General features: G+C 31.2%; 2 protein-coding genes across 2 annotated transcripts; one reads left to right on the plus strand and one right to left on the minus strand.

Moving 5' to 3' along the window:
• Window positions 1–3088: 3088 nt before the first annotated feature.
• On the plus strand, window positions 3089–12773 carry LOC125060226 (DNA helicase MCM9-like). Its single transcript, XM_047665017.1, has 12 exons — window positions 3089–3411; window positions 3497–3768; window positions 4422–4651; window positions 5159–5265; window positions 6296–6515; window positions 7352–7502; window positions 8381–8490; window positions 9256–9402; window positions 9916–10040; window positions 10848–10971; window positions 11047–11192; window positions 11759–12773. The coding sequence occupies exons 1-12, from the start codon at window positions 3317–3319 to the stop codon at window positions 12771–12773; spliced, it is 2742 nt and encodes a 913-aa protein (XP_047520973.1). The 5' UTR covers window positions 3089–3316.
• A 23-nt stretch (window positions 12774–12796) lies between these two features.
• On the minus strand, window positions 12797–14008 carry LOC125060228 (mitochondrial transcription rescue factor 1). Its single transcript, XM_047665021.1, has 4 exons — window positions 13679–14008; window positions 13461–13600; window positions 13271–13343; window positions 12797–13104 (listed from the first exon to the last, which is right to left on the minus strand). The coding sequence occupies exons 1-4, from the start codon at window positions 13856–13858 to the stop codon at window positions 12904–12906; spliced, it is 594 nt and encodes a 197-aa protein (XP_047520977.1). The 5' UTR covers window positions 13859–14008; the 3' UTR covers window positions 12797–12903.
• Between the last annotated feature and the right edge of the window lie 38 nt (window positions 14009–14046).

The raw sequence follows: 14046 nt of genomic DNA on the forward strand, positions 1-14046 counted from the left end.
ACTAGCTGACCCGGCAAACGTTTGTTTTGCCATGTATATTATTTCTAGGAAACATTTTTTTAGTTCAATAAAAATAACTATGTGTCTACAATAATAATAAATAGCGGTTGATCGTAGAGTGTGAAAATTAGGGGTTATATGTATTTTTGTATGCTGTATCTTAAAAAATATTAAAAAAAAAATTGGCGGTGGACACCTCTTATAACTTCCAGGTTTGAAAGATAGAAAGTAGCCCATTCTCAGACTTACTGAATATACTGAATGCATAAAAAATTTCATAAGAATCGGTCGAGCCGTTTCGCAGGAGTATGAGAACGAACATTGTGACACGTGACACGAGAATTTTACATATTAGATTATTGATACTGTAAATAATTTCTTCACGAGATGATATATCACGAATGCGAAGATCTATCTGTCGAAGAGCTATCACGCTACAACTAGAAACTATTAAGAAATGTTATTTATATATCACACATTAAAAATAAATAGACAGTTTTAATTGTGCATTGGAATGTTAATGTAATAGATTATTTAATTTTTGTTGTAAATGCTTATACGTATTTTAAGTAATTCTGAAGATTCACCCGTAAGTGAAATAACATCGTTTCAGAAAACTTTAATCATTACAAACACATTTCAACATAGTATTTAAATTCCATGCTTGGTAATATATCTATTGATCTGATGCCGTCAGCTCCTGAATTCAAAACCCCGCGAACGAGTTTTTTTTTGGAGTTTATGGCCTGGTATCTCGACCTTTAGGCCACCGCGAAACAGTATTTGTTTATTAGCCACAGAATAAGGCAAATATTCAATGATTTGTAAAGCAATTGTACGCAGAAATGTGCCCAAGCCTCATATAAAATGAAATAAAGATTTCTTAAACGCCAAATAAATACTTTGAAGTGACTTATTTCACCATGATGACTACCTCATATTACATAATAGGATGCCATAAACGTAATTGGACAGCCATTTTTCAAGACCTGCCTTCCTGTCATCCGTTTTCCACTCCAATGGCTTTACAAAGAGGCTGGCCACCATGACAAGATGAGGTGTCAACGTATGACAAACGATATGCCATCCCGAGCGGCAAATAAGAAATGTAATTTCCTCTTAGCTTATAGACGCTGCCGGCTATTTGTAATATTCGAAGGTATTTTTTTGTAAAACGGTTGTAGATAATAAAAAATATTTTAATAATACGTCGATGACATACTTCAACTTACACCGTTTTTTAACCTAAAATTCTAATATAATGCTTGTCAACAAAATATAATACGTTTGATTCAATACGATTATTGTACAATCGTTGTTATGGATTAGTATTATCTCTTTGTTTTTATGTTCCTATTTTCAAGTATTACTACAATATGAAAAGATTTCTCTTGACTTCACCCTTCTGTTCAAGACTTAAATCATAAGATTGTTTGTATTACACCAACATTATAACAAGGAAATTGTTACAATGATGTATTCATAGTTTCCGCTGTCGATGTGTATAAACCATAAACTATGGTCAAAACACAACGAAACACAATAGACAATCAATTTAATAGAGTTATTAATAGGTGAGAAGAATAAATAAGAGATAATAGAGACATGTCACGCAACAAAAAATGTGGTTATGAGTGAATGTGTATGAAGAACTCGAAAATAATATTAACGCAAACATATCGTTTAATTCATTGAACACAACACATTATATTTGTGTAGATTTAACTTAGGTATAATTCCTCTAGACATAGGACATATTATTAAAGCAAAGACATTTATATCAATGGACTAAAGTACTTTAATATTCTCTCACAGAAAAAACTTATTCAGTTCCTTTTTTACGTCATATTTTTATAAATGTACATTATACAGTAGTGCAATGTTTTATTATATTCCGTGTTGATTCATATGAAGTCCAAACACATCTACTTTATGTTGTTTCTCTATAAAACACTTAAACCAGTAGTTGTTAATATCTCTTTGTTATTTGATTAAAACGACACTTGTGACGCCTTCCACCCACAGCCATCAAACGCGAGACGAAGCCATAAAGTGTGTCAAATTAAAAACCCTTTGAACTTGCCGTCAACATATTCGTGTATGAAAATAAAAAGACAGTTTCGAATTCGAGACATGTGTCCACATGGCACTAAAGCATACCGAATGTAATGCGACGATAAAATAATTTTAATTTCCCTTTTTGATTATTATCATATACATGCTGATAACTATGAAACTAAATGTAATAAAAATAAAATAACAAACGCTAAACAAAATAGTAGCATACAATTACATTGTAGTGAGAACAAAACAATAAATATAGCTCAGATTGGAAGAATCTAAAGTCGAGAACGATGCCCTATTTAATATTGAACTTAGCTGTCATTTCACATTTATGTTGTTGACGTGGTAAAAATTACATTGTGCAACGGGCGGCCTTATCGCTAATGAGTAATAAGCTATAACCTACAGTTGAATCGCTTTTTGTAGTCTTATTTAAGCACTACAGTAAAAAAACAGAAGTACTTCTGTATTGTAAAGTCGGTTAAAAATAATAAAATATTAATAATACATAGTTATTTTAATCCAGAACAAAGAAGGTAAAATAACTCTTCGGTGTTGTAAGAGGGAACACGCTTACTTTAATTGTCTTTTGGTAATTTTTTAAGCACTACAAGCCATCTACTTGTGTTACAAAATTAAAGTAATAGAAAATGTTTCTACGAAAGTGACTTTCATTGTTTCTAGAGGGCTCTATCCACAACATGCCATATTTTTGAATCTTTTATGCTGACATCTATACTTTTTTCCAAAAGTAACGAAAAGGTTTTGACAAAATTGTCAGCACTAGAAATTATTTTAATAACTTAACAGATGGGGTACCGCCACCTAGAATTTCGTTGTAAAATTATTATAACGGAAAGTTTCTATAAATCTTATTAGAACAATAGTAGCCAGTAGGTGGCTCTATTCACAACAAATTCTACGCTCAAGTGTCAACTGCCAACTATAACTGTCTAGTGTGAACTGTCAACTGTGAAGTGTCTACTAGAGTAATCGCCTACCGAGTACCGAGTACCGGCTACCGTAACCGGTATATACTATCAACTATATGTAAAAACAAAAAACTGATAAATTCAAAACATACAAAGCTGATATTCTTTACAAATTAATTTAATTAACATTTATAGTGGAATGAAGCAAAAGCCGTGAGGTTGGGTTGGGTGGAGCCGTTGGGTTGATTTAAATATAATTTTCTTCGCCCCAAAAGTTGTCTAAATCTAATGCCATGAAAATTATTTCTGGCATCTAAAAAATGATTTTAGAATATTTAAAAACGACTCATATTGATGATTGTGTTGATATTTTATCTAAAGAAGACGACCTTGCTTACTACAGCATAAAAGTAGAGTAAGTTATCTCTGATAATTTTGGAGACCGCTGTACTGAGTCGTTTTTGTTTCCATAATAATAAAAATTGGTATTTTCTTTTCAGTTTCATAAAACTCTTTGAATCCTATCCTGACGTTGGTGATAAAGTATTGTGTAGTCCTGTGGAGTCTCTACCTGCCTGTAATAGAGATGTTATTCTAGCACAGAGGCATATCTTGGAAATGCCAGAATATAAACATTTGATCAAAAAGCTTGACCATTGTTGCCTAAAAAAGAATGTTCACGCAAGATTCTTTGGATTGCCAGTTTGTCCAGAATTGCATAGAACAGTATTTCCCAAGAATGTTGATTTGGGATGTTTTTTGAAAGTAAATGGTATGTAACGACAAGTGTTTGAATCATCTGCTATGAATTCTAAAGTTCACCATTAGTTACACCTTTTGCTATATAAACATTAAAAATATAGTATTATGGCACACCAATTGTCTTTACTCACTCTTACTCTCTTCAACATAACAGAATATGCATGAACTTAGTTAATTGATTTTGTTCATTCAATTGTGATTCCTTCTATTTGGTTAAGAGTTCTATGGAATATATTTAAAAATTTAGGTTTTAAAATACTATCGTAGATTGAATACTAATGGTGGCTTTATCTTGGTACTATTTGATTGTTCATATTCTATGTAATAAAAGTGCAAAGCATTTTCATTGTATTATTATCAATGACCGCACAGCCCTGCCATTTCGTGCACATATCTTAAACACTAGAGCCAATTGCATTTTATGAATTGTATGATATTGACATTGTTAAATATGTTATACAGTTTAGATTGAAGCAGATACGCCATTCCATCATTGCAATGCTTAATTGAACAGTAGGCATCCAAGGGCGTAGTACATGCAGGGGAGACGTCTCCTCCTCCTCGTCCCATTCTTATACTACATAACAAACCAAATATAAATAAAAGAATAACAACCTTCATGTCCCTTGTAATTATAAACATTTAACTTTATAAATTTTACAGGAACCGTTGTAAGGGTAACTCAAGCAAAGATGTTGGAATATCAGAGAAAGTATGTTTGTGTCAAATGTAAATATGAAAATATAATTGAGGCTGACTTTGAAAACAGATATATATTAAAAGCACCAACAAAATGTGGCAATACAGAAACTAGGTGTAAATGTTCCACTTTCACACAGGTTAATTTAGTTTCTAGGGAATATTGTAAAGATTATCAAGAAATTAAAATACAGGTAATAAAATGTTGGTTGATTAATTTTGAAGCATAAATCATCTGTCTCTTTCATTGCAGTGTAAACACAATTTGTAAGAAAAAGATGAAAGACAACTTTAGTTAAAAGAGTGCCTGCCTTAGTGTCTTTGTTTATGACTAATTTAGTTTTTATGAATAAGGGAATTTCCTTATAGCCTGTATGTTATTAGGAGCATTATTATTATAAGAGAAGTAAATTCATAGGTTTCATCTATTAAACATTCATTGAGAAAGTTAATATTTCAGTTCATTAAATAAAAAAGTTAAAACATTAAAAAGTAAAAACTAAGCATCAATCATACATATTTTTTTTTAAATGTAATAGGAGGCAAACGGGCAGGAGGCTCACCTGATGTTAAGTGATACCGCCGCCCATGGACACTCACAATGCCAGAAGGCTCGCAAGTGCGTTGCCGGCCTTTCAAGAATTGGTACGCTCTTTTCTTTTCTTTTGTGGATCATAACAGATTATTTATTAATATTACAGGAACAAGTAAATAAACTAAGTATTGGCTCAATTCCTGGTTCCATGTGGGTGGTGCTCGAAGATGATTTAGTTGATTGTTGCAAACCTGGTGATGATGTTATTATATGGTAAGAGACAAAATTATTTGCCCCTTCACGCTCACCAGCCTCCACAAATCTGTAAGATCTCTTACACTTAATTATAATTTTAGTTAATTTTTCAGAAGAGTTCAGTTCAAAATACAAATTATAGAAAATACTTGTGGGTGTCACAACGCACCACCTGAAAACAAATAGTGTAATTAAATATATATATATATATAATAAAAAACAAACTAATTTCTAAGAAATGATTACATTATTTTTTATGTTGAACAGATTTTCGAGGATTCCCCTCGATTTATCTGAGACGCCATCATATACTAATTTTCTTATCATGGTACCACCCTTGGGATATCTCCTTTCAACAAATAACGTCGAAGTTATCCGCGAACAAACATTAAGAGATAAAAAAACTCCTTTTCTGAAGCTTAAAAAAGTGAAAATGTCCTAGCTCACACACGAACCTCCTGTTTTGAAGATAGTATCGTCCGTTTGACTACGAAAATTAGCTATATTATAACATTTAAATCTTATTAATTTTACTTCTGTACTGTGTATGACAATTTCTCTTTGAATGTAATTATGATATCTGTACTCTGTTAAATTGTAAGTAATTAGGTATTTTATATATTTTTTATACTAAATATACAAAAACACTTTAAACAAGGAGTGCCGGAAGGGATACACCTCAGTACAAATTTCTTTAAATTCCTTTTAAACTAAAGAGTTTAAAAAAATACAACAAGCACTGGAAAAAAATGTTTTTATACCTGCTAAGCAATCACATCCCAGGTTGGACAAAAACATTTACCTTGTAATTTGCGGGTGTTATTTTTAGATATTTAAATATGTATTTCCGTGAGATTTCTTCACGAAATGGAACCTTTTTTTTATTTTTTTAAAGTTATTCGACTAAAAAAACATTACAAATTAAGGATTCGTTTTGTTATTGCTACACAAAAATATTGTATTCGGATTGTAACGAATAATATCCCTTTGATCCTAATAAGAAAAGCCTGCTTTAAATTTTTTTTTTTTTTTACTTTTGTTATTACAGCGGTATAGTTCGCCGGAGATGGCGTCCCTCGTCACAAACAAAGCGGTCTGAGGTTGAACTAGTCTTACACGCGAATTACATTGACGTCATTAACGCCCTTCGCTCGGAAGTGGTAGCATCAGCACCTGATGTTAAGGACTGCTTTGACGAGTTTTGGTCTAAATATGAGAAGTGTCCGTTGAAAGGACGAGATCGGATACTTGAATCTGTTTGTCCTCAGGTAAATATTTCTATCGCCGTGATAAGCGATAAGGGAGCGTCCATAAATTACGTGAGGTGTTTAAGGGGGGGAGGGGGTCGAGTCAAATCTCATTTAATCTTACGTTGGAGAGGGGGGAGGGGTCTCAGCAAATATCACACAATTTTTTGTCTGCATAACATTTCCCTTATTTTGTTTTGTCCAACATGTCCAACCAACCAACATGTCCATTGTCCATATGATTTTACTGAAAATTAAAAAAAAACACCTCACCTAATTTATGGACGCCCCCAAAGGCATTGCATTCAGTCTTAAGATTTATTAATGTTTGTTGTGTACAAAATAAATAAGTAAATAAATACATATTTAAGATAAATTAGTAAATTGACTTTAACTAACTGAATTGGGCCGTTCAGGTATTACGTAAGTACTATTTAATTTAATTGCGTTGCCTTTTAATTTAATTAATATCAATTAATGAAATCAAAAAGTTATATCTATGTATATTTGCGCACCCGACAGTCGTCGGAAACACACCTCTTAAATACAAATCGGTCCAGCCGTTTAGAAGGAGTTCAATTACACACACGCACAGAAGATTTATATTATATATATATATGTATTATATATTAAAAGGTTTTTTCTTAATAGGTTTTTAATTTTTTTTTAAATTTTCCAAATAAAAATAAGTATTTTACTGAATTTTATTGAAGTATTGCAATGGTGGAACAATTTTTCAAATCTGTCCAGTAGTTTTTGTGATGTTACAAATATACAAATAATTCCTCTTTATAATATCAGAATAGATGTAAGGCTGTATACAGATATAAAATTAATTAATAAATATCGTTTTAAAGGTGTATGGACTGCATCTGGTTAAATTAGCAGTATTGTTAACAGTGATTACTGGTTCAAATCATGCCATTGATCATGAAAGGAAAAATGTAGACGAAAACCACACAACACGCGTGAGGGGACAGTGTCATTTACTACTTGTTGGCGATCCAGGTATCTATATTAAAATACGAGTCGTAATTTCTACGAATCGATATTATTATAGAACGTTACAGTAGTAGTGTGTAGTGGTAGTGATTGGTAGAGATTATTTTGGATATATGTATTTTGATTATTACAGTCAAAACCATTTACGACGATATCGTTTAGACTTTAGAACAACGTACCGGTTATATTGACCAAAACTAAAGGCCCCGGCTGAATCGGTACTTAATAACAACGTCATCGGTTTTACGGCCAAATATGAGTAGTTGTTTCGATGTCGTTAAAACAGATTTTGACTGTATTTAATCTAAGGTTTGTATTTATTTATTCTCTATTAGTTAGTTCTCATTTTCTTATAAAAGTTTTTCATTTTGGCAACTCTAAAACGTCTTTTAAAGTTTATAATTGTAATGGACGTACTTTATCAAATATATTTAGGTTCATAATGCTTAAAATTCCGTAAAATGCAATGTATGACGTTTATATTCAATTAACGATACATGGATAATGTATATAAGTACAATTTTAATACAAGTACAAAGTTATTGTACTAATTAGGTAGTTTAATAAATATAGTTACTCACGTTATTATTTGGACACGCTTACAATATAAACCAGCGATAGAAGTTTCATTATAGTTATTTTTTATTTATTTGCACATGCAAGAAGTGCATTACAATTAAAATTATTTAATAATAAGGAGGGCAAGGTCCAAACATACTTCTCTCGCTTTTACTTTCATGATAATCACCATGCTCGCCTTCTTTTTGACTTGTCTCTAGTACCTTCTGGAGTATGTACGACGAGGCCCGCCCGACCTTATCCACGGTTATCTATTATCTATATACATAAAATATTATTTTTAAATCATCGTTTCATATTTTCAGGTACGGGAAAATCTCAGTTACTCCGCGCAGGCGCAGATCTAACTGCTCGTTCAGTTTTCACTTCAGGCGCTGGCAGCACTCGAGCGGGACTCACTTGTGCTGCACTGAGGGTAGGTTAGATATCAGATTTTGGTCAGTCTTAATTAAATAAGTATATTTAAATTAGATTTATGACACAAGAATATTTTGACCCACTCCCCAGTCTAAGGGTAAGATTCAGACAGGGATTTAAGTAATGACTCATGTATGTGAAATCTAATACGTCTTAATACGGAAGTCATTGCGCCAAGTAAAATAACTAAAGGGATGGAATGTAGAATCGAAAAGAGCGGAATGGTTAGTACGAAAATGTATGCATTTGTGTTGTCAGTATGAATTGCAAATGTGTTGAAATACTTGACAAAATTATAGAAAACTTTACGCTATGTATGCCATAGTGTCCTATCTTCGTTAGATATTGATTTGAGAGATTATATAGTATACTGTATAATAGTTAAATATCCTCCAAGGATTTTTACGCGTAAGGCTTAAGAACTTTTTTCTATTACATTCGGTTTTACTTTGTGTATCATGTAGTTTAGATGTTATCAAAAGTAAAAAATCATTTATTCATGTAGGTAACACACACTGACGTTGTAGGTAACACAATGTACACTTATGGTGCACTTGTGTTACCTACACCATCAAAAAAAGAAATATACATTAAATGCTTCTAATTTTACATTTACTGCCAGTTCTCAAATCAAGGGCGTCCTGCTTAAGGTTGGAGGAAGAACAGCACTCTCTTCCTCCACCGACGAGATCTGTTCCATTTTCTGTCTCCTGTATATTCTTAAGAAATTTTACGATGATTTTTATGGAATATGTATTCTCAGGAGGAAGGCGAATGGCAGCTAGAAGCGGGAGCGTTAGTACTGTCGGACGGTGGCGTTTGTTGTATCGACGAGATATCTCACTTACGAGACCATGACAGGACTGCTATACACGAAGCTATGGAGCAACAGACTATTTCCGTAGCCAAGGTAATTTAACATCTTTTATTGTATTTTTTTTTAGTTAATCGAACGCATTTTAACGCCATTATTTATATTTCTCTAGTTTACAGAGGAAAATATTTACTATACTTACTTTATGAATTAAATTTTTAACTAGGATAACTTTACAATAAGTAAGAATAGAAGACAGAACTTATTTTTACATAGAAACGCCCTCAACACGGTTGTAATTTATGTTTTAATATCGAATAGAAAAGACGCTATAGTTCTTGGTCTTAGATTATATATATAGAGTATTCGTTTCGTTATTTTTTTTCTTAATAGGAAAGTAGTACAATGTCGAGTTTTGGATCTAATTCCGGTTTCCTGATAACCGTTACCGAGCGATAATTAATTGAATACATAGCATATCCGTGACTCAAATACACGACCTCAGATTTGACGATTTGGCGCACGCTGAACCACTAGAACAACACTCCTCTAATGTTATAATAATACAATAATTAATTGCTTTAACAAATTATTGTCAAATTTTTATAGGCAGGAATAGTGTGCAAATTAAACACCCGTTGTGCGGTGATAGCTGCTTGCAATCCCAAAGGACATTATCAGACTGACCAGCCTCTTAGCGTCAATGTATCACTTGGAACACCCTTGCTAAGTAGGTAATATTAAATGTCACAAGTTTAAAACAATAAATTTATATAATCTCATTCGGTAATATTCTAATTATGAAATGAAATACAGTCTTTTATTGACATATTTTATTTACATACTTCTTTAAGAAAATTAAAAAATTAAGCATTATTCTCCTAACAAAACAATGCTTTAAAATATTTTTTTAATTATTAAAATACAATGTAATTTTTTTAAAGAGGTATGTAAATAATATGCCAATAAAAGTCTGTATTTCATTTCATAATAAGAATATTACCGAATGTGATTATATAAACTACTATTATAAAATAATGAATATTTCATAACGTAATTTTTGTAATGACTTTACAGCGCTGTGTCAGTTTTTGGAACTAAACTCTATGGAACATACGTTGTAGCAGTCAGAGTGAGATCATAATATTGACGTATAGAATTATATGACAAAACTATTTTAAGTGTAGACATGTGTTTTTATACAGTCATTTGAAAGCGAATATAAACTCTTTTGCAAAAAAATGTAAATCAATCTGCTTGTCTTTATTTTGGACCACTGCTCATTAAAATTAATATTTAAAAATTTAAATTCAAATTTCCTGAGGTTTTTTTCAAGAATTTATTTGGTCTTCCGTTTTTAGTTCCAAATATAAACACAAAAAAAATACGTTAACAATTTGATTGTACTAATTTATTTTAAAAGGAATAAAGAGGTAATAGTTAGTTAGTTCATTTTAGTTTTCTGATAAATTGTCAGATTTGTTTTTCGCGTTCGTTTTAATTACAAACATAAATATTTAAATCAAAAATATTTTCTTTAGGTTTGACTTGATTTTTATTTTACTGGATTCGAAAAATAAACATTGGGACAAATTAGTATCGTCGTACATACTGTTTGGAGGCAATGCTGACAGTAAGAAAAGGTGGAGCATTGAGAAATTACAGGTATAAGAAATTGTAATTATTCGTAAATAAATTATTTTTCAAATGAGATACTCATATTAAAATTATTTTTTCTAGATGTACATCAGTCTTATTGGACCGAGGCAAATGGAAATGACAAAATCAGCGAATATAATAATTCAACATTATTACATGAGTCAAAGGAAGTCAGCCTACAGGGATCCTTCTAGAACAACAGTTAGGATGCTCGATAGCCTTGTTAGGTTTGTATGTCTTTGTGGTAACCATGGGGTAGCCATCTATTTTATTAAACATTTTTAAAAATCCAGTGGCGCTTATTCTATGAAGTATATGGAACTGGGCCTCAGATTTATGTGTCTATTTCATTAGTAATTTTTCTTTATTGATAGGTGATCAGCCGTCTGTAGTGGAGACGATGTTTGCCTTACCATACTAAGTACTAACAGTTATGCACTGAAAACAATTCTTTTGTGCACAGCCAGGCTGAGAAAACGTGATCTCACCGCGTAGAAACTGGCACTGTTTCTTGACAACTTGAATAAAAATGCCATTATTATTACTGAAAATTTTAATAATCACTATCTTGCTCATTGTCGCGGTAAAGGCAATGTTAATTGTTTAGTTTGTTTTGGATTGAAATGCATAAAAGACTGATCAACATTTTGGATTTACCAAATGTTCATGAAATCACAAAAAGAAATTTAAAAAAAAACTGCTGCTGCAGGCATAGCCCTTAGTGCAAAGATACAGCAGTTATCCACATTTTGTAGTCTGCCTTCCATGTTATATAGTAGTTTTCATTTTTTAGATTATCACAAGCACATTGCCGACTCATGTATAGAACCACTATTTTACCAGTTGACGCAATAGTGGCTGTTTCATTAGTAGATCTTTCAATGCAGGATTGCACACTTTCCGACACAGCCACTGCTCTCCATTCCACATTCCAAAAATATCCAGACTATGAATACTTACACATGGCCAAAAAGCTTCTTGCACAACTAAATTTAGATGAAATCTGGAGAGAAGAACTACTGTACTATGCAAAACTATTAAGAGTAGACCATAAGACATTAGAAAATGAAATTAATAGTGAAAATCCTTCTATATTTGCTCAAGTTGATGACGTTGAAGATAGCAATATACAACTTTCAGCAACTTTAGTCACAAGTTCATACTTTAATAACAATGACAAAAAAATCGAGAAAGATGTTATTAATAGTAAACTAGCAGCTACTCTGGTCAAACATGCAGAACTTAATAAAAAAATAAAAATACCTTTGGTTCAAAAAAAAACTAAACGAAAGAGAAAAGAAATTGTTATAGATACAAATGCACAACTCAAAGAAACTAAGATGAAAAAGAAAAAAGCTAAACTAAACAGTGATGTTGAAAGTGATGAAGATTTCGATATAAGCAAAGCATTAAATGCAGTTCCAAGTGTAAATGATGTTTTTAATGACTTGGGTATTGATTTCAGTATAAATCATGATTTAGACGTACTTGATGTTGAAAATAATAAACCAAGTGAGTTATTCAATTCTAATCAACAGAAATCTAACAAGAGAGATCTAGGTAATGTAAAAACTTCTACAAACAATGAATTGGACAGTAAGGATAATACTCTAAATAAGTTAAAACAGTTTCAATTTAAAAGTAAAAATGATATAAATAAGTACTATGGTGACAGTGTAAAACAAGAACCTTATACAAATACTGTCCTAGAAAAAAGTTTCAGTAATACATCAGAAGAAAAGAAACCTGATAAAAATTCTCAAATATCAATGTTTGAAACTGACTGTGATATTGATTTGGATATTTAGGATTCTTAAAGAAAAATACATACTTGAACAAGTGTCCTTATATAATAATTTTTACATAAATACAATTATGTTTCAATGTTCTACAATTATAAAATAAATAAATATCATACATAAATTTCTATGCTGTTTTTTACTCTTCACTTTGTGTACTAGCTTTGTAAGGATCCTTTTCATAATTTTCTATGAGCAAATTTTTGAACCTTCTAATAGATATTACAATAGATTCTTCTTTTGCAGCTATATCTAAAACTTCAATTCTAGCTACTATAATGTGATTAGGATTTTTAGGACTATAACCTTTGATAATATCTATTTCATAGTCAACCCTTACCTGAAATTTGAAAGATCATTATAAAGTATTTAAAGTGTAAAACATATTATACTACATTTTTCTTTTAATTTACAGTAAAGCCTATTATTATATAAAACTTAGAAATTTGAAGTAATTAAATTAAACATACAGATAATTCTTGATTTATTTACAAAAATACACTTACCGGATTACTTTTCTTAAGTATTTTTTTTCCATTTACTCTAATTTTACTTTCGAAGAATAGTTGTTCTATCTTACTGTAAAAGAACATTTTGTATTAAAATCATATGAACATGATTCCACCATTCCATTAAATGATTATCAGAAGTGATTATTTAATGTAATAAAATCTGATCTCCCTATAATCTACTCACTTTCTTGCAACTCCATGAGCTAATTTAAGTACAGCATCAGTCCTTAATGATGTTGTAGTAATTTTCATAACTTTGGAATCTTTTGATAGTGAGTGATCACCCTCATCAAATTCTTCTTCATCAGAGTCATAGTCTCTTTGCTGGAAATATTTTTATTGCGTTACAATTAAGTCTCGAGGAGCTTGTTAGTAAGGTATTAATAAAATAATTGAGATTACCTTTTTAGATTTGTGTCGTATGACGTTATAAAACGCACATGGAGCCGGATTAAGGGTTTTTGGCAAAGATTGTTGAAATGAACAGAATTTAACAAAATTTACAGGTAAATTTACAACATTATTTTTGATGTAGGCCAAACGTCCACATTTTTGGACACTCTGTCTCCATACGCAGTTCATTGTTATACTTTATGCGAAGCCCTTTCTATTTTACTAAATACTACTATATTTTTTTATTTGATCGCATATTTAAATAAGTTATATTTAATAATTATTATAAATATTGAATAACCAAACTAAAGTCAACTGTCAAACTACAGAGTACAGACTATAATAATTCACACGGACGGTTGTCGGTTACTCATCTG

The sequence above is a fragment of the Pieris napi genome, chromosome 21, assembly GCF_905475465.1.
Source record: "Pieris napi chromosome 21, ilPieNapi1.2, whole genome shotgun sequence".
NCBI classification, from domain to species: domain Eukaryota; kingdom Metazoa; phylum Arthropoda; class Insecta; order Lepidoptera; family Pieridae; genus Pieris; species Pieris napi.

Coding starts and splice junctions, on each gene's coding strand:
- LOC125060226 (XM_047665017.1), top strand. CDS start 3,317: ATGATTTTAGAATATTTAAAAACGACTCATATTGATGATTGTGTTGAT. Junction 3,769..4,421: donor ATGTTTTTTGAAAGTAAATG/GTATGTAACGAC, acceptor TAAATTTTACAG/GAACCGTTGTAAGGGTAACT. Junction 11,193..11,758: donor ATGCTCGATAGCCTTGTTAG/GTTTGTATGTCT, acceptor TTCATTTTTTAG/ATTATCACAAGCACATTGCC.
- LOC125060228 (XM_047665021.1), bottom strand. CDS start 13,858: ATGAACTGCGTATGGAGACAGAGTGTCCAAAAATGTGGACGTTTGGCC. Junction 13,601..13,678: donor TACGACACAAATCTAAAAAG/GTAATCTCAATT, acceptor AAATATTTCCAG/CAAAGAGACTATGACTCTGA. Junction 13,105..13,270: donor TACTTAAGAAAAGTAATCCG/GTAAGTGTATTT, acceptor TTCAAATTTCAG/GTAAGGGTTGACTATGAAAT.